Below are 23114 nucleotides of genomic sequence, written 5' to 3' on the forward strand. Positions count from 1 at the left end.
AAGCCTGACAAAGGTCTGGGCCAGGGCAGTATTCTAAAACATGAATTTTGTTTTATGCTAATTTTTATTCTTACTTCAACCAGCTCCCGGCTAACATATAAAAAGAAATTTATTTGCTGGTTTCCAATAATCGTGTACCTTTCAACAGATGTTATATATCTTAGTTACGCTTGGTTCAATATAAATATTACAGCTTCAGTAAAAACTTAAAAGAATTGAAGATGGCACCCCTAGGAAGACTGTACTTAATATAGTGGATGTTTGGTACTTGAAAGGATATTTTAATAAAAACATTGGTTTTGATCTCAATGTGCTCTTGTGCAAGCGGAAGGCATTTCTGCTTATACAAGGTGACATTTTTCATCAAAAGCTCTTCCTTCTACAGTCTTCTGTGCTGTATACCAGCCTATCTTGAAAGATTTCTCATACCCTCACAGGTTTCTTTTCCAAGCCATGGGGGAATGCAGAGGAGAGGTGGGAAAGCCTAGAGTTCTGTTTATTGAAGGAAAGTTATGACCCAAGTCATTCAATGACTAATGGAAAATTACTGCTTGAAAATGTTCATGGTTTTCTATAGCTCAACATTGTGTGGCCCAGCTAGCTTGCCTGTTAAAATACGGAATTCACTGCCAGAGGATATAGTAATGCCCCCAACTTGGAGGGCTTTAAAAAGAGCTCATACTTTCAAGGAGGATGTCTTATCAATTGCCTCTAGGCATGATGACCTTGTACTGCCTCTATTAGCAGCAGCATGCCTCTGAATACCAGGTGTTGGGTCACCAGTGAGCAGAGGGATAATTGTGTTTGTGGGCTTCCCATAGGTCTCTGGTTGGCCACTGGGAGAACAGAACAGTAGACTAGATGGGTCTTTGGGTGGTAATTGTATGGTGGGTAGGTTGTTCAACTCTGCAAAAAAAACCCAACAACAACCCAAAAAACTGCTGTGGACTTTGTTGTCTGCATTCCTGTGTTTACTGGAAATTTATGTCATCTGCTATGGTTTTGTTAAATATTGGCTTTCATTCAGATAAAAGCTCCCATTGGTATGTGAATTCAAGAATACCAGTTTCTGTGGTACACTGTTCCACTGACTTGAACCAAATGGGGTCAGGACTTGCATTCATATTTGGATGTACTAGAACATCTGATGTGTGAGCACTTGAGCTTACAGGTTTCAGAACCAGCCAAGGGCCAGTAACTACATTGCCACCACCTAGCATTTACTAGGTATTTTGATACTAAAGAAACCCTAGCGAAGATTTAAGGAGTGCATTTGGCCCGCCCAAGAGGCTTCTGAGTATGTATGGTGTGGTTGCCAGCTATACCGGTTGTGTTACATTGATTCCTGCTTTGGAGAGTCCCACAGTGCTGGCTTAAAATACCAGGTTTCCATAGCTTATGAAAACACACTTTTTAATGTGCTTTCTTCAGGCTTGGTTGCGGTGGGAGAAAAGACACAGAAGAGACATGGACCTTTCAGTGCAGTGAAAGATCTTTCAGGTGAGACTTAAAAATTCAAGGACAGCGACCATATCTCATGGGTATAGCAATATTGAAAGTCTCGGGTTCAGTCCTTTGCATTTCCAGTTAAAAAGATCAGGTAGCAGGGTCCAGAGACCTGGGAGAGCTGCTGTCAGGACACCAGGGAGGGGGGGGAAACCTTAGGCCCAGGGACCAAAAATGGCCCACCAGTTGTCTCTATCCAGTTATTGGGACTCTCCCAGCCCATGTCTGCTCTGCAGGCCACACCTCTCAAGTGCTTTGCTTGACTGTGATGATGCCTCTGGCTTACCTGAATTGAGGCTGGAGAGGTTCGTGTGTGGGTGTAGGAACCTGTGATGTTTGCATGACTAGCCTGTGGCCTCCTGTGCAAAGGTCAGAGCCACTTCCAGTGTCTGGCCAAGTCCACCACTGGCATGTGGTTGCTGGAAGGTTATCTATGAAGGAATGTGTGACCTTAGAGCCAAAAAGCATTTCCCACCCATCCCTTAGCAGAGAATATGGCCAGATGGACAAAGCATTTGACCTGGTATGAATGAGGCAGATTTAGTAATTCTGTTAATTGTGGTATTTCTACATTTCTAAAACAAAACCTGTTGTTATTAAGGCAAACATCCTGTTTCTGCATTGCTGGAAGTCTGTAACAAACGAAGATGGCTGCCTCCCATATTCGCATTGGTGAACGATAATCGACCTGAACACAATAAGCATTTTGTCTTTAAGGTAAGCTAGAATGTTCTTGTAATGGTCAGCTATCTTAGAAATTAATTTTAGCACTTAAAAGTAGATGCTTACAATAGCACGAAAGGAATGTTGATCTATTCTACTCTTCCCATGGCTTCAAACCGCCACAGCAACAAAGTGTCCATCTTGTTTTCTTTTTAACCTCATCTTCTATTATTTGTATACTATTTTGTAATTTTTTATTATATTTTGTACATTGCTTGGGACATACGTGGAAGGTCCTTAATAAATAATAATTTCAAAACTTGCATTTTGAGCCCACAAAGCAAATACTTGTCTTTTTAGAAAGTGCATTTCGCTTTGTTTCCGCGTTTGCAGTTTTTAACCCAGGCTGTGATTACGTGAAGTTGTCTGGACAGAGGAGAAGTTAGTGGACTATTTTGAAAGATGATGGAAAATGTACTCATTTTGTAGGGCTGCAATGTTTGCTTGATTTAGATAATTCATTTTAAAAACTTATCTACAAAAAGCGCACCCAAAGTGATCGAAGGTATAAAAATATAATTAAGTACAATCACTTACAAAAAAATGCAGACGGGAAGAGGAATTGCCCCTTTTTCATGCAGCGAAGGCCTAAGATGATGCCTCACGTCACATGAAAACAAATGGTTGGACCTGGAGGTTCCCTTCTGCTGATGGAAGGAGACCTTCCATTAGATGAAGCGAATCTTGGTTTCCAATCCAAAGAAATTGTGCTGACCACATCAGAAGGATTATTTTTACCCAAACCAAGGTTTTTATCAAGGGATTATACATTGCAAGTCACATGAACAATTTGAGTCCTATTGCTTAACTTTGTGGACAAGCCTTAGGCTTGGGCTCAGATGTGAGGGATAACTCCTTGACAGCACCTGGGTTTGGAGGTATACAAGAAACTAAGAGAGGTGTGTGTCCTTAAAATTTTAGTCTTCAGTAGGAAGGAGAAATGTGATACTTAAGTCTTACATGCATCCTGTTTTTATTTGTCTTACAGGTATTGGTCAATGGAATTGAATACAAGCCTAACAGTGTCAGTCCTAATAAGAAGCATGCTAAAGCCATGGCTGCAACCGTGGCTCTGCAGGCATTGGGACTCGTACCAAAGGAGCTCTTGGCTAATGCCACCAGCTTCAGGAGTGCCTCACACAACTAAACAACTGTTTTTATATTGACATCCTAGATATTTTTATTCTACGCAAAGGATATTTCTCTTTTGTGGTTTTGTAAATACATTAGCAACTCATTGTAAAAACTGTACAGACACCTTCAGGCTTTTCTTTTTGTACATGGAAAATATTTAAATCACATGGTTTTGGTATGTATATTGATGTTAGTGATGCCATCATTTCTTAAATTACTAAAAATCCAAACACATGACTATGGAGTTATCTGTAATTTGTTTTAAAGCTCAACCGATCTTTACCTTCAATATAAAATTTAAAGTTTTACTGTTTTGTACCATGATGCAGTTCCCATAGTTTTTGGTAAACTTTCTGTTAAAGCTGTGTAGTCTTAAGTTTACAATGACTGGTAGCTCATTCTAGACAAGTGCCAGGCCCTCCTATTTTATCTGCAAAGAGAAAATGGATACTGTTGCTGGATGATGCTAACTACTGCTATTCCCCCTATCCGAATGCCACTGAGTCTAGCAAAATTGTCTAGCTCAGAAAAAAAATTACACTTGTGAGAATGAAGCACATCCAGCAACAGAAATAAGAACTGCAATATAAATTTATCTGCCTGCATGTTTGGTAGAAGAAACATGAAACTGTAATTTGAGTCAAACACAATGCCTGATGTTGATTGTATACATTTGTGGTAACTGAATTTTCAGCTATAACTGGATGGGGATGTAGAATGATGTTGTTGTACTCGACTTGGTCAATAAAGCAGCACAAGTTCCTTATTTACTGCCTAGTGCAATTTGTCCTGTTTATAGTGAACCAAACGGCTTACTTAATTTGTTTTACCCTGAAGAATAGTCCTGTATAATCTCAGACTTCCACCTTTTAGCTTCAAAGAAAACACACAAGATTCTAGGGTTAAAGTTTAATTAAAAATCTATAAATATCAAGGTTTCAATCGTGGGGGAAAAAGGCAAAGGTTGAGTTCACTATACAACACAGAGTAGGCAGTTTTCCATCAACTCTGCTTAGGAAGGCTAATCTAGCCAGTAGGTTTTGCACATTAACAAGTACAATTTGTTATTGGCAGAATGCTATTGTACCCACCCAACATGGCTTAAACATCTCAGGAACACCAATGGCAATTCTTCATTGACCGATATTGCTTGTTTAGGCTTTCCATGTGTAGGCATAATTGTTCATTTCTAGGAGCCTTATGGATGACTTTCCTAATGTTGGAGAAAGAGTAAGCTGTTCTAAAGTGTTAGGATGCAATCCACACTTCTTAAGGTCCTTGCTATGGGGTTCCTGTAAAAATTAAGAAAAGTATTACTAGTACAATTTCTTATTGTTTAACATGCCATTTCACAAGTCTACCAAACACCCTATCCTTTGAGCACCTATGGAACCATTGATTTTAAAAAGTTCACATACCACTTTGTTAAAAAACAAAGTGGTTTACAAAGAAAATAATATAATAGTAAAAACTAACTCTTTAAAACAATCAAAAGATAAAATCAGCAATGAACTAAAAACATATTAAAAATACACCATCATTTTACATGTGTGGAGTAGGCTTGTCTAAACAAAAATGTTTACAGCAGTGTCAGAATACAGTGAAGGCATCTGCCCTAGTGTCAATAGGCAGGGGGTTCCAGAATGGTGTAGTGGTTAAGAGCGGTAGTCTCGTAATCTGGGGAACCGGGTTCGCATCTCCGCTCCTCCACATGCAGCTGCTGGGTGACCTTGGGCCAGTCACACTTCTCTGAAGTCTCTCAGCCTCACTCACCTCACAGAGTGTTTGTTGTGGGGGAGGAAGGGAAAGGAGAATGTTAGCCGCTTTGAGACTCCTGAAGGGGAGTGAAAGGCGGGATATCAAATCCAAACTCTTCTTCTTCTTCTTCTAGGCAGGGGGTTCCAGAATGCAGGTTGGCACCACACTAAAATATCAATTTCTTACAAATGCAGAATGGGTATTATGTGACACCTATAACAGGGCTAGCATGCTTTCTCTTTTCCGTTAATCAGATTATTCCCAATTCAGATGAATGTTAAGTAAAATCTCTTTACCTCTTTTATGCTCTCTTCATTACTGATGCTTGTGTTGAACACTGCTGTTGGGTCATGTGTATAACACACAGCAGAGTAAGATCCATTCTGAGCAGATTTGAGCAGCATGGACAAGGAATGCATAGAGTGAGGCATGACAGGACCAACAATCTCCAGACTAAATAAATCTTTGTAACGTGATTGGACCTGTGTCCGCACATTTATGCTTCGAGCCTGTGGAAAAATATTAAGCAATATGACACGAAGGTTCAAAAACATTGAAATTAAACCTAACCTTTTTATGCACCCAAAGTTTAACAGTGGGTCAATTCTACATATAGGAAAAATGCAAGGCAACAATTACAGGGGGATGGGGTACTGGAGGAAAGTCAAGAAATTGAAAGTATGTGGTCATAAATGAGAGACTAAGCATTTAAATGGTTGCAATCTACAAACCAGAAGGAATGTGAACACACCATTGATAGATGCTCAAGAAGTTGGGTGTAAGCATGGTGTCTTCATGCGGATGAATTATGGAAAAGGGAGACTTTACAACTTCAAGCCCTGCCTATTAAAAATTCTAGCAGAATCACAAAATATCCACTTAGATACTGCCCTCTGCCCGCACGCAAAAAGCCCAGCTACCACCTCCAGTATTAAGAACTTAAAGCATTACAGAATTTGAGTGTATGAATGTGTGATTTACTATAGGGAGTGGTAGAGTGAGATGAGCGCACAACCCTAGAGTCTGGCAAGACTGGCCCGTACGGGCAGGGGTACCTTTACCTTTACCTTTTAGTACAGCTGATTTAGGCTAATGGAGACAAAACAAATGGTTGCTAAGAGCAAAGTCTGCAGCAACACAAGTTTCTATCTCTAGATTCTAAGAGAAATTCTTAAAAAGTTGGGTCTTGCTGCACCGTATGATACAATACTAAGGCAAATGTCTGGTAGCAGCCTGCAATCATTTCATGTTATACCGATACACGGGAAGGGAGCACGGAATCACAGAGGCAGGCATTTTGAAACACATGGTAAATGATCAGACCAACAATAGTCAAGCTAAGTGATAATGATTAGTAACAGATTCCAGGAATTAAATTTGGCAAGTTGGATCCTAACAGTCTTCCACAAAGAGGTCTCCTTTCTTTCATAGAAGGCTTTTGATCCAGTGGAGGACCCCACTAAGAGGACTGGGTGAAGCCAATTTTCTCTAATTATCCTGGCATTCCACCCCCCATAAGAGATTTTTCAAAGGGCACAAGAAGCTGCAAGGGGAGGGCAAATCCAAAAAATGAGCTTCCCCATCCTGCCACCAGTTTTCACACAAGCCATTCCCCCCCCCCCGCCATAAAGCCAGCAATATGTGAAATCATGTTGCAGTAATTTTTACCTTGAGCGTTTGCATCGTTGCCCCTCTGAAGGCAACTGGTGACAGCAGTGTTGGAGGGATGCCAGCCTGAGGGCCTGCAGCAGCCACTAAGCTCTTGCAATTTATCAAGAAGTTTAGCAAAGTGAATGTGTTTGTTCCTTTCACCAGCACAACAGATTCGGGCTTGTGATCCATTTGTACCTCATTTCTCTCTTTACAGCTACAGACCAAATGTCAAGGGAAAGGTATATATATACACACACACACACACACACACACAACAGCAGAAGATGAATACAAAGTCAATACAAATTGAAAGTCATAACCTTATTTAATTTTTGCAAGTGATTTACAAGGTAAAGACACATTTCACGCTTGTCTCAGAGGCAAGAAATGTGCTTTAAGTACACATTAATACTGTGCTGTTACTATTTAAATTTTAGCTACTAATTCGCCTAGCTACGAAAAAGCTTTGATCTTGTCATGCTTGCAAAGAAACAATCCCTGCCCCCCCAAAAAAACCTGCTGTGGAAAAAATTGCGATTTCCTCATACTCACCTTGATGTGCTAGTCATACCACATCAAGGGTATCTGAAACTGCTAGCCAATATGACTCTTGCCTACTTCAGTATTATTAATTCATCTACATGCTGCTTATGTACCAAAATGGCTTCTAAGCGGTTTACAGGTATGAAACAAACCCGTAATTAAAATGTGCAGCAACACATGGACATCCTTAATTAAAACATAAAATATTAAGAAGCATAGTTAAAAGTTAACACAAAAACACAAGCTCAGTTCAGGCGAATGTCTGCCTAAACTGGTGTGTCTTCAAGAGCTGCAGGGAAGACAATGCCACAACACCTCCAGGTTAGCACAAGCTGATACGACACCAGGACATGGCAAAACTATTGTGAGTTCCAATTACTGGTTATAGCACCCTTACTGGGAAGTGAAGAAAAAGATGGATTTCCAGGTAACCCGAACCAGAGATTTTTTAGGCTTTGCATGCAAAACTGTCTCAGTGGCTAATACACAGCTGCTGCAAATCCCTCAGCACTGGCATGTTATGTGTCTGATAAGGAGCAGTAGAAAGGAAGGCCCTTTCCTAACCATCCTTGGCCATCATCCCACTTGCACTGATTATAATCCGTATCAAAATGAGTTTAACTGAACATAGTACATGTTGAAAGTGTTTTGCGGTCAATGTACTGTTGACTCCAAATATCAGGAACAAGCACCAAATGTTCCTGCCTCTCAGTAGTTGAGTGTTGCTTTCTCAGCTGTATGTTAGACAAGTCTTGCACACAGCTTTAAATCACAACTTAAGGAAGTGTTTCACTTTTGAAAGGATACAGTTTGATAGAAATTGTATCTGGCTTTTTAATCTTGTCTTGTACTCCCATCTCCTCCAACCATGAAAATCCTTCATCGTCATCAACATCACTCATTCCTCGTCCCCTAAGCAAAGAGACACCACTTTAGTAGGTCGCAACATGTGAGCCATCTATTAATACAGTGGTATCTCGGGTTACAGACGCTTCAGTTTACAGATGCTTCAGGTTACAGACTCCGCTAACCCAGAAATAGTACCTCGGGTTAAGAACTTTGCTTCGGGATAAGAACAGAAATCATGCAGCAACGAGAAGCTCCATTAGCTAAAGTGGTGCTTCAGGTTAAGAACAGTTGTGGGTTAAGAACAGACCTCCAGAACGAATTAAGTTCTTAACCGAGGTACCACTGTACAAAAATCAGTTCGGGAGTAAAAACAAAACAAAACACGATTTATCTTGCATCAGAAAAGTAGTTTTTGTGCTAGAAAAATGCAACAAGACAGAGCCAGCTTTTCCAACAAGACCCCATAACAAGAACTACATACTCTTCATTCTCAGCATCCTTGCCTGTTGTTTCAGAGTCACTAGCAAGTCCTGTTTCTAAGTGGGATGCCAACACATTCGATTTCCTTTTTCTAACTTCTTGAAAAGGTAACAAAAATTCAATACCTGAGAAGGGGTGGAAAAAGCAAATTAATGGTGTAGAGACAATATACAAGAGGGATTTTGTAAGTCATTTGGCTTAATAACACACTGTTCTCACCTTCATTTCGCATGGCTTCCCTTAAGCCTCTAGTCGTGGGTGAAATAAGCGCAGTGATCACATCACTTCCAGCAAGCCCTGCTGCACGGAACAATACCGTGAACTGGTAAGTGCAAACGTAGAAATAGGGGCAAAACTTGGCTCTCAGCAGATTATAAAGGGAGGTAAAACTGAGACACCTGCAAGGTAAAGAATCAAGGTGCAGAATGATCAGCCTGCAATTTGGAAACAGCAAAACTGAGGGAAACAAAACACAGAGACAACAAAACTACTCGCACACAGAGAGTAGTTTACAACAGGAAGTTGGTACGTAACCTGAAATGTGCTTCTGGTGTATGGGGAGTGGAAGACAGTTGAAGGACAGACCAATCTAGCTCCTGTCTGTTCCACTAGCCACAGACCGAGGACAGGATGGGGGACTGGATTCCCACCCCACCTTCTGTTATTGAAATTCTACTCAATATTGATCCACAGTAGATTCCAATGTATCATTAGCAGAGTAAAAACCTAAACACATTGCAGTATTCCTCCAAAATAGACCTGAGGCATTTCATCCAGCAGAGCTTTACCGCTACTGGAGGAAAATGAACATAATGGTCACAAATCCAATACATTCAGGATTGGCACTGTCCATAAAAAACCTAGTTGCAGCAGACTTAACGTAAACTTACAGTAACTTATAATAAGTCTAAATCTTAACGCTAAGTATACAGAACACCACACCAGTGTATCTGAAGAAGTGTGCATGCACACGAAAGCTCATACCAAGAACTAACTTAGTTGGTCTTTAAGGTGCTACTGGAAGGAATTTTTTTTATTTTGACTATGGCAGACCAACACGGCTACCTATCTGTAACTGGAACCAGAAAGAAAGACAGACAGAGAGAGTGAAACCCAGGCACCTTCTGGCCTCACTATTATTGTTAGCATGACCTTGACAGAAAGAGATAGCAGAACCAGTTTAAAGCAGCTGTACTCAGCTCCTTCTTTCACACAGAGAAGCTTCCAGAACCCTCCTGAATTAAGTAAAACAGGAAAGATCTCGACACATCAGATCAATACTTTCTGTACCAAGAAATGCAAACTGACACCTTCAAGCATAAAGAAACAGCAAACCAGCACACATAGAGTTGAGGGGAAGTTGTTAGTAGCAAAACCAAGCTACTGACATTTTAACTGAAAATCTAAACAGACTGAGAAAAGCAATAAGAATGATGAAATGGCAGAAAGGTGATTAAGGGAAGCCTGAGATATAAACTTCTGGAAAACAAGGCAAAACACACATCAAAAGCAAATCACACACACATTCACACAAATGGACAAAATGCCTTTAAAGCAAAAATCACCAACCTGAGTAGATAACCCGAGCGTGTACACACACACAAACACCTTCTCCAGGTCAAAACAGGAAATACTGGCCAAGTGAAGGGCAGCAAGTAATGGACAAAGAACCTTTGGTCCTCCAGAACTTGTTGGACTCCCAACTCCCATGCAAGGAAGATGGGAGTTGAAGTCAAACAATCGCTTGGAGGCCACAAGTTTCTGACACTGGGAAATCAGGATATCCTTATCCACAGTAGTGCTATCTTGAAGACTGACATTGTGGATTAATGCATATTTATTCCACAGAACACGGCTTGCAATGTTTCTTCCTTTCACAACTTGAAGTTGCAAAATAGCGCCTGACATAGCACCACTTTTTAAAGTGGAAAGTTGCTTTACAAAGGAGAGAAATTTTAGAGTAGGACTGGAGGTGCGAAAATAATGGGATGCTTAACCCTTTCTCTCCTTCAAATTTACTCATCAGCCAAACCAATGTTCTGAACATTATAGAGGGGAAAGCTGCCTGGGAGCAGAGAAAGGGTGGAGAGAAAAACAAATACATCCTCCCTTCTATAAATTTCCCCTCTCCAAATACACCTTCTTATCTGAAATAAAAGTGTCCAGATTTTTGTAAGCATTTGCATGCAAAGTGCAGTTGGCCCCAGAACCAAAGCTGCTATACTGATTATTGAGATTGAATTCCTTGATTTTGCATTATGACTCAACTCAAATTTTGGTGGTAGTTATGAAAATATCCTGTGAGTACTATTTGACTCTTAGTTGCTTAGTGATGTATTTCCATTCACTTCAACTCACCATTCACTCATGAGAACTTGTTGGAGCCCTTCATCATATGGCCAAGGATTATTTTTCCCAGTCATTTTTCTATCTGCTCCAATACGAGGGAACAGCTTTAGCCATGGCAGGAAAGGATGAAGCCAGTATACAAGGCTTTGCTGGAAAGCACATCGGAGTTCTGTGGAGAGCTTCGGTTCCTAAGATAGCCAAGTGTTGAAATTACATTTTTAAAGCTATTCATAAGATGTCTGAAAAATCTTCATTCATCTTTACCCTGTAGGCTGAAAAGCCACAAAAGCAGGTTTTCCCCCCCAAGAGAGTATGAGAAGTATTAAATTTATTATGTGGAATTGTAAGGCACCATCTAACTATCTACCCTGATTCAACACAAATTTATGCAGCAACTGCAATCAAACCGCATGAGTTACCAGTCCAATTGCCAGGAGGGAGAAACATTTACTAAAGGCTGATCCACACTTTACATAGAAAGTGGACTTGTTGCTGAGTGCACCTCTGTCTATGTTTAGGAAAGGAGCAGGAAAGAAGTGCATTTTTTAAAACCCTAATTTTTTTTACAGTGCAATCAGTAAGAGGCCATCAAGAAATAGTACGACTTTTTTAAGGAACAGCAAAGCAACTGTGAGAGCTCTACTTCAGATCAGTAAGTTCATTGAGGTATATAAGATACTCACTGTGTTACAAACTTCTTGTATATTATACTGCAATCATTCCTAATCTTCATTAAGTTTGGTAGTTTGACCAGACCATTTCTGCCACATCCCATAGTCTCTATAACAACTCCAGCCTGAGTGATATACCGTATTTTTCGCCCTATAGGACACACTTTTTCCCCTCCAAAAATGAAGGGGAAATGTGTGTGCGTCCTATGGGTCGAATGCAGGCTTTTGCTGAAGCCTGGAGAGCAAGAGGGGTTGGTGCGCACCGACCCCTCTCGCTCTCCAGGCTTCAGGAGAGCCCCACCGCCAGCCCCACAAGCTTGGGGGACAGCGGGGAGATGGAACGCCGCCATCCCGCTGTCTCCCGACATGGCTTGGAGGCTGGCGGAGGGCTTCCCCCTCCCCCAGCCCCGCAAGCTCCCAGAGCGGTGCCAAAGCTGCACACAGCTTCGGCATCGCTCTGGGTCCCGTTCTGGGGGCTGGGGTCGGGGGAGGCTCCGCTTCCCCCACCCCCAGCCCCGCAAGCTCCCAGAGCGATGCCGAAGCTGAGCGCAGCTTCACCATCACTCTGGGTCCCGTTCTGGGGGCTGGGGAAGCTCAGGCTTCCTCTGACCCCAGCCCCGCAAGCTCCCAGAGCGGGCTTCGCGCAGCTGTCCGCAAGCTGTGGGAGCCCGGCGCAACTTTGCAGTTCAAAAGCACGTCAAAGTGCAAGCAGATAAATAGGCACCGCTCCGGCGGGAAGGTAAATGGTGTTTCCGTGCGCTGCTCTGGTTCGCCAGAGGCAGCTTACGTCATGCTGGCCACATGACCCGGAAGCTGTCTGCGGACAAACACCGGCTCCCTCGGCCTATAGAGCGAGATGAGTGCGCAACTCCAGAGTCGTCCGCGACTGGACCTAACGCTCTGGGGTACCTTTACCTTTATAGTAGGTAGAAGGTAAAGGACTCCTGGATGGTTAAGTCCAGTCAAATGCAACTATGGGGTGTGGTGCTCATCTTGCTTTACAAGTCGAGGGAGCCAACGTTTGTCCACAGACAGCTTTCCAGGTCATGTGGCCAGCATGACTAAACCACTACTGGTGCATGGAGGACCGTGATGAGTGCCATATTTATCTACTTTCACTGGTATGCTTTCAAACTGCTAGGTTTTCAGAAGCTGGGAGAGAGCAACAGGAGCTCACCCTGTCAAGCCCAAGAGGCTCAGTGGTTTAGACCACTGCACCACCCTTTTGCTAGAGTACTTTTCAAGGACAGTACCATGTATTGGTGCCGATGAGTACAGTGGTAGGTCCCTCTGCAGCTTATGCATAGGGTCTCAAAAGTTCAAAGAGATTCTAAGGGTTAATAAGCTGAATAAGAAGCCTATTTGTATATTTTGGGGTAGGCCCAATCCTGTGTGAAAAATACCACCATTTTTATAACCATAACCAATTATCCTAAGTTTTATCTTTATGACACACAAAACGTCAGGTGATTCAGAATGTTCCTTGCAGGCAGATTATTCCTTTCTGAATAAAGTTAGCCTGGCAAGTTACCAATGTCACTGGTAACACTGGAGGACTATATATCTTATATCACTTCTCTCAGCTTCACAGTGCTACTGAGAAAAAGGATCTATATATGGCAGAAATCCATCACAGAGCCAAGATCTTTTCATCAATATTGTCCTCCTCAATATACACTATAAAACACTGAGAAGGCAGTTTGCACATGGTAGGAAGACATGATTTGCCATGCAAGTTTTAAAAACATATACTGTGCTGAACATCTCACTGCAGGTATGAATTGGAACCTTTCCACCTCAATGTTTCTAGTCTATTCTCCTGATCAATGTGTTGTTCAATAGAACGAATTACCTGAATACTTTGAGGCAAGTTTATTAATGCTCCTCTACAATGCTGGACATATCCTAGAGATTCTTCTTGTGCCTTTAAGTGATCTGCCCATGCAAATGATTGGGAAGATGTGAACAGAAGGCGAGTTTTAATACTCCAGTCCGCAGGAAATTCATAACTTGGTGAGGAAGAAACGTCAGCATTGGAAATGGCCAGATATCGGTCCTTGAAAAATATAAACATTGAAAAAAATTACAAGGAAGCAGCTCCTTCATTACAATGCCATCACTTAAATGTTTAGAAGAAGCGTGTCCTTCCTTTGCTAACATTAAGGACAGCATCTTTTTACATATACACCAATATTAGTGAAGAGTAGAAAAGATTGTTGCTTTTTAAAAAGCATAATAGGTGTATGCTAGTGCTGTAGAAAAGAGCACACACTATCAGCCCCCCGTCAGTTTCTCTGACCATGCCTCAAGCAGCATGAATGACTCAAGTCATCCAGCAAAAACTGCAGCCTTCCCTTTCCACATACACAGTTGCATTTTTTATGTTTGCCTTGCTGTGAATATCACAAGGGGCCCAATTTCAGCTGCATCCTTATTCACAGCACTAGGAATAAATAAGCTGTTCTACGAGTGCAGCTTTCTGCCACAAAGTCATCCCCATGGAAGGAGTGTGATTAGTGGGGGTGCATTCAAAAGGCAACGGGCTTGAGCCCTGTGTTATAAAATAAATCCAGTATTCTCATATATACATACATTTAACAGTTGCAATGATTCTTACATTGATCAATGAGTCAACAGATGTTGCTTCAGAAAACTCTTCTTTCCAGATAGACTCGTCGTCTTGCAGACCATTTAAAAACTGGAAAAAGTTTCAAAGTTAAGTGAACACCAATAATTCAATGAACAGTGAATAAAATAATCCACTGCAGTGTTTAGCATAAGCTTTTTTTTTTTTTTAAAAAAAGGTTAAAATTCTGTCACTCTGCAAAGTTCAAGCCTAGATATTCTTATGTAATCCCTTAAGTATCAATGGGCATGCTTCATTAATCTGTATTTACTTATTAATTTTTATACTACCCTTCAAAGATTACAGAGTGATTTACTATATAAAAAAAAACCAAAATATGTAACATAGTAACAAAAATGTGTAACAATTGTGGACTGTTTTTCTAACCCAATTAAGAAACCTGCCCTAGGTTAGAAAAATGTCCCTCAACAACATTACATGGTTTGTGTCAACAGACACTTCACACTTTCTTAACCATTCCTTCACCATTTTCCTATAAGTGTTATTATCCCAATCTACTAACATTGGCTGGTGTAGTAAATACACCCCAACTCAATGCATTCCTGGGACATTATATGCCACAGGTGTTTGTTTGTTTGTTTCCAGAAGGAAAACAGTAATCAGTAACTGGCTGAAGTTTGGGGACACTGTATAGGGGACATTTATTGGAGGGGGGGTGCCCTGCTGGTCTACTTGCGTGTAAAGTGCACAATGGAACGTGTGGCTGGCTAAGTTTCTTGGATGAAAGCTAAAGACTCCACCATTTAATCTCCCACAACCCAGGGTCCTGCTTGATTACTTTTGATCCTGACATTGCGTCTCCTCCCATGTGCTTTCCCGCATAAATATTATTAGAATAATGTATGCGCCACCTTTTCTTTCAAGAAGTATCACCAAGGCGCTTTTACCAAGTTATCGAATATTTTCTCCCAAAATTACCAGAACTGCCCAAAGCGATTCACAGAAACAGCAATGCAAAAAAAGCAATAATAATAATAATAATCGTGTCAATATAGCATTTCGATAAGCGGTCTTAATACCAATCCGTTTCGAAACGATCCAAATAAATAATGCGTTTTGGCTGCCCTATGATAATCGAAGAGTTTAAATTCGGAGGCGGGGCGTGCACATTAGCAAACACAAAAAAGGAGGAAAGGGGGAAACGGCGATCTGCAACGCAGCGCTTTCCCGCCCCGAAGGCTCCGAATTCCGTCCGTCGCGACGCCTTACCTGGGCGCGGGAGCAGCTGGGCGCGCCGCCCGCCCTCGGTTTCCGGGCCGGAGAGAGGGACTGGCCTGTCCCCGGCGGCGGGCGCGGGTTGTTCTCCAGGCTCGAGAAGGGGTTGCGCCTGCGGCTCCCCGGGTAGGGCCGAGGGGACAGAGGGGCGGCGGCGGCGGGCGCGCTGGGAGAGTGGCCGAGCTCCGCGTCGCTTCTCCGCGCCCTTTTCCTCTTCAGGCGTAGCAGCTCGGGAGGCTTCCTGAAGCCGGGGGAGTAGCCGGGGACCACGGAGCACATGGCGGCGGCGGCGGAGGCCGAGAGCAAGAAGCGGAGCGGGTCCGGCGTCCGGCTGCAAGATACGAACTTGGCGCGCGGCTGGAGGAGGCTCCGCCTTGAGGGCGGGAAGAGGCGCCTCCTGGTTGCCGCGCGGAGACCGGCCAATCGGAAAACCCGTCCGCCCCGCCGCGGCTGCCTTTCCTGCCCTGGCGAGGGCGCCGTAAGCTGGGCTGCTGCGCTGTACAGGCGCGCGCCGAGAGCTCCACTATTTGGCAGCTTCCATCACGCCCCAAGCGGAATCCTACGCGTTTCCTCTCCAGATTTCTGTCTCTTTACTGTTTTTATTTTCCTTAAGGAAAGGGCTGTGCTGTGTTTTTAGTAGCAGTATTTTAATACAGTAATTTGTTTTGATTCGGTTTAGTTTTTAATCATTACATGTCATGTTTTTAGCTTTTTGTATTTTCTTTGTTTTGAATGTATTCTTATTAAAGATTTTCTTGATTTACAAAGGTATGTGCAGTGTCTCTCGTGTTTTTTTCCACGTAACACTTTAAAAAAAACCAAAAACAAATCGGTTTCATTTGTTGAGAGATTAGGAAGAATAGGGGGAAAGAGGTGGAGGGAGGGAAAGATGAGTGGGGGTGGGGGTCGGGTGGTGATGTTTTTATTTTACTTAATATATGTGGCGTTTTGTGTCAGCGTTGTTTGTGCGGGTTCTCTGCTGTTCACTCGTGTTCCTTTGGCGTCAGCTGCCTTGAATCCCGGTCCCAGGGAGCAAAGCTGAGTATAGGTAGAATCCATGGGCGTAGCCAAGGCTACCCCAAATCAAGTAAATATATAAAAATACTTCACTGACCAGTCACATCGCAGATAGCTTGGTTCTGCCCCTCCCATAAAAATCCAGGCTACGCCCATGATTGAATGATCACCATCATTTTATTATTTGCACCCCATCCATCTGACTAGGTGGCCCCAGCCACTCTGGGCGGCTTCCAGCATAAACAAAAACACAATTAAACATTAAAAACTTCCCTAGACAGGGCTGCCTTCAGATGTCTTCTGATACTTCCTGCTTTGTTCTCCTTGGTGATTGACGTTTCATGCATATAAAGCTTTACATCAGATTTCCTTGAAATTAGAGGCAGTGTGTTCTCAGCTGATACATCCCCATAAACATGCCCTTATCCCTTCTAGGGCTATATGACTTGACCAATGCTGACAATATGGCTTCAATATTAAGGGAGCTATTTTCTCAGCCCCACCTTCTTCAAGTCTGAAGAAAAATTCCAGTCCACTTAAAAAGTTTGCTATGAAGTGACCTTGGAAATTTTCAAAATAAAAGCTGCTAACCCTTGGCCAAGCATGCCAATGTAACCCATATCTTATCTAGTTGGCTTCTTTAAAATATATTTTCAAAATTAGAATAGAACTATGAAAAGCAAGAAGCTAGCTGAACATTATATTGAATTCTCAAACTGTGTTTCTGGGTTCTAGTTAATATTTCCACACACTGAAAGAGTTGAGGGGCATAATATGAAGCCTCTGCAGATGATTTAGTTGCAGAAATATATAGTTGTGGAGAAAGGCAGAACATTTTTCCTTAGAACAGTAGTTAAGAGAATCTGGTTTGTCAACATTCAGCTTCAGTTGTGGGAAGCCACATTCTCTCTAGCAATTAACAGCAATCACTTGATGCTGGGAATTTTTTTACCACACGTATCTACTACAATATCAGCTTTCCATAGGGTTTGTGTGGTACAAAGTTTCACACAGTCCTACTGTTTATGCAGGGGCTGAATTCATTGATTTTAATAGGACTTGCTTCCATAAATCTTGCAATTTATCTGAGAATGCAACCACCTTTTATTAGCAGTGAAGGGACAAATTAGACAATATTGAGGAGAAGAACAGAGGACAGTCTTAGATGAGGAGCCAAAGTGTGACCACTATCCCACAGCAGCAGAGCATATCCCACCATGGTGTGGCAGGTGATGGGAATAGCCCTGTTTGCCTCTCCATCCCTCTTTTGTGGTCTGGGCTATATGCATGAACTATATATAACACAAGGCTAAATTTATAAAAGGGGAAAAAGCACAATAGCTGGCTTTTACTCAGAGGAGACACACTGAAATTAATGACTGTGACTAAGGTCTATTCTGCCATATACAATTTGAACATTTAAGAATGGTAAATCATAAATTTACATGAGTATAGATTACAAATTACAACACAGAATATACCCAGTAAGTACTTGTGACAGTCACAAAAACAACACTTCATCAAGGAATTGTAATAACAAAGTATGTGCTGTATGAAAGCATATACTGCATTTTCTCCAGGTGCAAATATTGCACTTAGGTACTTAGTAAATGCAGTATCCTACCCACCGCAGTGCTGTCTTAAAGACAGAAATGTGGACTGTGCAAAACAAATGCCTAACAAATGTACACTTATTCCACAGAATGCTGCTTGTATAAAAAGACCCTTGGCAATGGATGTCATCTATAGGTGCTGATAGATTATGCGTTTTCTAGATGGAAAGGCTAAATAAAAAACATAGCGAAGCCACCATAAAAATAAGGTCAGATTGAGAAAGCACATTCAGAATCTTGCCAATGTTACAAGTGTTTTCCAGGGACACCTTTCCACCCCCATAGTGTATAGATGGTCCAAGTAAAACAAAGCGCAGCAAAACTGAGCAGACAAAATAAAAGTGTTGTCTGCTAAGCACAGGAGTGACCGGGGGGGGGGGGGGCGGAACGGATGGACGGCGGGTTGGAGGACCACAAATATGAGTAAACTTTCAATTGCTAACAGAAATACTCTTTTAGACATGGTAATGGGGGGGAAATCAAAGTTCTAATTTCTCCCCCAGAACTTGTAAAGAATATTCAAACAGTAATTAAAACATTAGTTGGAACTCATTGACCAATCCTTTATAAGTAGGCAATTGAGACACAGTTCACAAATTTACACTTCACTTAAAAGCTAAGCATCTGTGCTTCAGAGCTGGATAACTTGTCTTTTTCTTGCTTCGTTCTTCTGAACCATTTCCATAGAAACTTTGGCTTCATATAATGGGATTGGATCATCCAAATGAGGCCTAAAAGAGAATAATATCTCAGAAGTGTCTTAATGTATGCTCGAAAGAAAAAAGTACACAATTCAGGACAATTGCCATAGACTTTACTTTTTAGTAATGCAAACTTTACAGCTCAAACACACTGCAAGTGTTATAGGTTGGCTAGGATTCCTGGAACAAAGGGCAGAGAAAACAGCAAATAGGAAGCAGATGTTTAATGTACCGCATGCATTTCAAAAAGCTTTTACTAGCAGTTTAAAAGATGTGCCATTTTATATTGCTTTTGAGAACAAGTCTTCCAGCTCCTGCCCTTCTGCATCCAAAAACTTGGACTGCAATCATAGCAGACAAAGGAAAAATAAGCTTTGTAGTAAGCATTAGTAGAATATTAACTATTGGAAGGAATGCCTTTAGTAGCTTATTCATACAAGAAGACTTTTATTTAGCTGCAGTTCACAGTGGTTATTATGAATATGCAGTTGGATTGTAGACAAGTATTACACACCTGCAGAGTAAGTCTGGTCCAAACTGGGTTTATTTAATGTACAGGCTAACAGGCAGATTGTATTAGAGCAATTAGGATTGCAGGGAAGAGGGCTTTCTCCAAGTCATTTCCTAAGATGGCTAATTGAAAATACAGTGGTGCCTCGCAAGACGAAATTAATCCGTTCCGCGAGTCTCTTCGTCTTGTGGTTTTTTCGTCTTGCGAAGCACGGCTATTAGCGGCTTAGCGGCTATTAACGGCTTAGCGGCTTTAAGAAAAAGGAAACAAACTCGCAAGAACTCGTTTTGTCTTGCAAAGCAAGCCCATAGGGAAATTCGTCTTGCGAAGCACCTCAAAAAATGGAAGACTCTTTCGTCTAGCGAGTTTTTCGTCTTGTGAGGCATTCGTCTTGTGGGGCACCACTGTAAAAATAAGAATTTTGCCCACGTATTTGATATTAATGGGTGGCATACCAAGGGCTGTTTAGCGTCATTAAAGGAGCTTGCAGTGGCTCTGGTATTTATTTATTTTTAATGAACAGCTAATCCCAACGTTACTGTATTATAACGAATAGCTTCTGAAGCTGCCTTCTGTTAGAAAAGCAGTTTCTCATGCAGAATTCAGGGCTCGCTTTTCGAGAAAATAAATCTGAAACCTATTGGGCTCATGGAACTGGCTTCAGGACTCTTGGGGTTCTGGATCAATAACTATAGCCACAAAGTAGGTCTCCAGCAGCATTTTAATTATGTGGAGCTTCATAACTTATAATACTTAGATTAGTTTGTAAGCTTCCATTTCACTGTAGCACACCCGACTTACCTGAAAACACCACTGGATAGCTTCTCCATTACATCTTCTAGAATGCGTATAAGAGAATTGTTAAGAAAAACTGTGTGTACATGTGTGACTGGAGTGAATTACTAAACACACTAGCAAATCCCAACAAATCTGTTTTGAGGAAACATGGCTAGGACTGAGATGCAGATCTTTAATTTATGAGATTGGCTTCACCATATAGACCCTGCATATCTGGGTAGAAATGCCTGGTAGTGTTTTAAAGCATTAATGTGATTTATAATCTATCCAGGTTTACTAAGCACTCTGCACAGCTTAAAGACAACAGTCCATATCCCCAGGTTTACAATCTAAAATCTAAAATTATATGTTTATTCTAAAATAGCAGAAAATAAACCCATACGTATCGCACTCTAAATGGCAATTAAATTCCCCATATCATGATATTTCCAGTACTATGACAGTCAGCAGTAAAGATCCCTTAGCTGTACTGAGTTCCAATATATGCAATATATGTTGCATTTCCCCCCACTCTCTTTAAAACAAACCAGTTACTTATCAATTTAAAATATAAGCATAAAAAGGATATATAAGTATTTCCCTTGTTGCATATTTGACAAATTCCACACCTCATCATTCAGGAAAGAGACTGTAGCACCTTTGAGGAAAAGGCAACGACTATCTGGAGGATCCAACTTTTTAAAAATATGAAAAACAGTTAAGCTACATTTGCCAAAACAAAAATGGCACAACCAAAGCACATTAATATATGGCTGACATAATTTTCCTGGTAACAGGCAGTGCAAGTGATTTTCAACATATATGAAATTGCCTTCTTGTTTTACAAACATTAATGACCTGGAAGGCACAGAACAAGTCTTCATTCTGAGACAAAGACAGTTTATCTTCTGTTTGATTCACACTATAGTAGCAATTTCATTTTATTTTAATTATGAAGTGCGCTAGATTATTACTGCCGAGTAACGCTGCACTTGCTAGTTACTGGGTTTCTAATAGCAACTGCCTCCAAAGGATCAAGACTGGCAGTTTGGAAATAGTGTAGCAGTGGTGGGCTGGTACACAAAAATACTAAAGACTGCTGAGTCTTGATTGATATGGAAAATAAGCAGTGGTGACCGATAGTGACAACTCCCACCTCTTTATGCATTTCTCTGCCCCATATGCTGAAGGAACTCATATTTCTACCTTGTTGCCATGATCATTAAGACCTTGCACACACTTCCTATTATGCTCTACATCAAATTCAAGCATTTAGTCTTGTCTTCTATAAATTCTCCACCATTTTGCCTTGGCTTCTTCTCTTCCCATACCACTTCTTAGCATAAACTCATCTCTTCTTCCATATTTCTGGTCAATGAACACTCCTGCATCCTTCATAAGCTCTTGCTCATTATCCCAGGGGTCAGCAAACTTTTTCAGCAGGGAGCTGGTCCCCTGTCCCCTGTGACCTTGTGGGGGGGGGCAGACTTTATTTGGGCGGGGGATGAATAAACAAATTCCTATGCCCCACAAATAAACCCAGAGATGAATCTTAAATAAAAGGACACATTCTACTCATGTAGAAACACGCTGATTCCCGGACTGTCCGGAGGCCGGATTTAGAAGGCGATTGGGCCGGATCCGGCCCCTAGTTTGCCTATCCATGCATTATCCAATGCTGATGCTCTTACCTATTTTTTATTATTATTACTTGATCTGTTTTTTACTTTAGTTGACTGTGCTGCCGTTAAGGATTTTTGAACTTTTGTTTTTTTGTATTTACACTGATAGTTAGCTGCCCAGGAAGTCCTATATGTGGCTGGATAAAACTGTTTTTAGTAAACAAACCATACCCACCCTGATTCTATAGACACCAAGCTGCTTCTGCCCTCCTCCAAGTTCTGACAATGCACTTCTTGAAGTAAAGCATTTCCTGAGCTAACTGGCTCACCTTACCTGTATCTTTCCTATTGCCTATCCCATGCCCCATTTCAATAGATTATCCATCCCAGTCCTTTATCTTGTTCATGTAATGCAGAATGTTTAAACATGCCATAAATGCTAGATTCTCTACAGCACTGGTCTTCAACTGGTGAGTCAAGACCCACTGGTGGGTCCCCAGTGGCATGTTTGAGTTAAAAGTGGGTTCTGGGTCTGAAAAGGTTAAAGATCCCTGCTCCACAGTTCTCAGCAGAATCACAAAGATAGTGCACCAGTATAGATATTAAACAGTGTTGCACCATAGTGCTATGCAAGTTTACCTGGAAATAGGTCACTTTGTGTTCCACCAGACTTACTCCAGGCAACTGTACATAGGACTGCTGCCTTAGTAGTAACTTAGTTTTTAAGATGTTTGTGGTCATCAGTCACCAATCGTACCATACTTATATACATGGTAATTTCAGATTTTGTTCTCACCTGGAGATTTTCTTCCATGGTAACCCAATGGCCTCCAACACTGAGCAATGAAATAATGTCATGTTTGTGCGGCAGCAATTGTTGTGAAGTTACTTCATTTTCTTTACTGTATAATCTCACTAAAAGGAAGCAAAGAAGCTAAGTACTTAAGAGTCACATTTAACTGTGTTGAACTGTAAAAAGGACTTTATGATCTGAAAATACAGTAGAGATGATGTCTGTGCTTTTGTAACCCAAGAAAATCTTCAATAAAAATGTTTCATGTTCATATTATATCAATATACATTCCCCCTTTTCTGGTCTATTTTAAAATTACTTTCTTTACTCGGGAATTCTGGGCACAGCAGACACGGAGGAAAAGGTTCCATTAATTAGTTTCACCTTGTCTCCTGTGAATGTTTGATGGCAGGGTCAAGTGCATAAATCAGTGCAGAAGATAGTTGAGAGGTTGCAGGGTCAACCTACATATACAGTCTTAAGTCTCCTTCCCTGGACCATTTTTTAAAAAACCGATCAGTTTCCCTGGAATTATTTTCATCCCAACATGCT

At 41.5% G+C, this 23114-nt stretch overlaps 3 protein-coding genes across 10 annotated transcripts in view; 1 reads left to right on the forward strand and 2 right to left on the reverse strand.

Annotated features, from left to right (window-relative positions):
- SON (SON DNA and RNA binding protein) overlaps window positions 1–4129 on the forward strand; it is a 36494-nt gene extending 32365 nt beyond the window's left edge. The window contains exons 10-12 of the mRNA XM_082221505.1: window positions 1432–1500; window positions 2108–2223; window positions 3218–4129. Coding sequence (XP_082077631.1) covers window positions 1432–1500; window positions 2108–2223; window positions 3218–3376 — 344 coding nt within the window. The 3' untranslated portion in view covers window positions 3377–4129. The remainder of the gene's footprint in view (window positions 1–1431; window positions 1501–2107; window positions 2224–3217) is intronic.
- Window positions 4130–4257: 128 nt separating this feature from the next.
- On the reverse strand, window positions 4258–15971 carry DONSON (DNA replication fork stabilization factor DONSON). Its single transcript, XM_082221509.1, has 10 exons — window positions 15523–15971; window positions 14284–14364; window positions 13519–13722; window positions 11005–11183; window positions 8866–9044; window positions 8648–8771; window positions 8125–8229; window positions 6790–6988; window positions 5418–5630; window positions 4258–4655 (listed from the first exon to the last, which is right to left on the reverse strand). The coding sequence occupies exons 1-10, from the start codon at window positions 15805–15807 to the stop codon at window positions 4518–4520; spliced, it is 1707 nt and encodes a 568-aa protein (XP_082077635.1). The 5' UTR covers window positions 15808–15971; the 3' UTR covers window positions 4258–4517.
- Window positions 15972–18700: 2729 nt separating this feature from the next.
- CRYZL1 (crystallin zeta like 1) overlaps window positions 18701–23114 on the reverse strand; it is a 29067-nt gene continuing 24653 nt past the window's right edge. For 7 of the 8 annotated variants that reach the window (XM_082220532.1, XM_082220531.1, XM_082220534.1 and 4 more), the window contains 4 exons: window positions 22566–22684; window positions 20737–20842; window positions 20172–20217; window positions 18701–18889 (listed from right to left, as the gene is read on the reverse strand). In XM_082220532.1, coding sequence (XP_082076658.1) covers window positions 18790–18889; window positions 20172–20217; window positions 20737–20842; window positions 22566–22684 — 371 coding nt within the window. In that variant the 3' untranslated portion in view covers window positions 18701–18789. The other variant, XM_082220535.1, reaches the window with a different exon arrangement.

The sequence above is a fragment of the Podarcis vaucheri genome (genome assembly GCF_965113315.1).
Source record: "Podarcis vaucheri genome assembly, chromosome: 4".
Taxonomy (NCBI): domain Eukaryota; kingdom Metazoa; phylum Chordata; class Lepidosauria; order Squamata; family Lacertidae; genus Podarcis; species Podarcis vaucheri.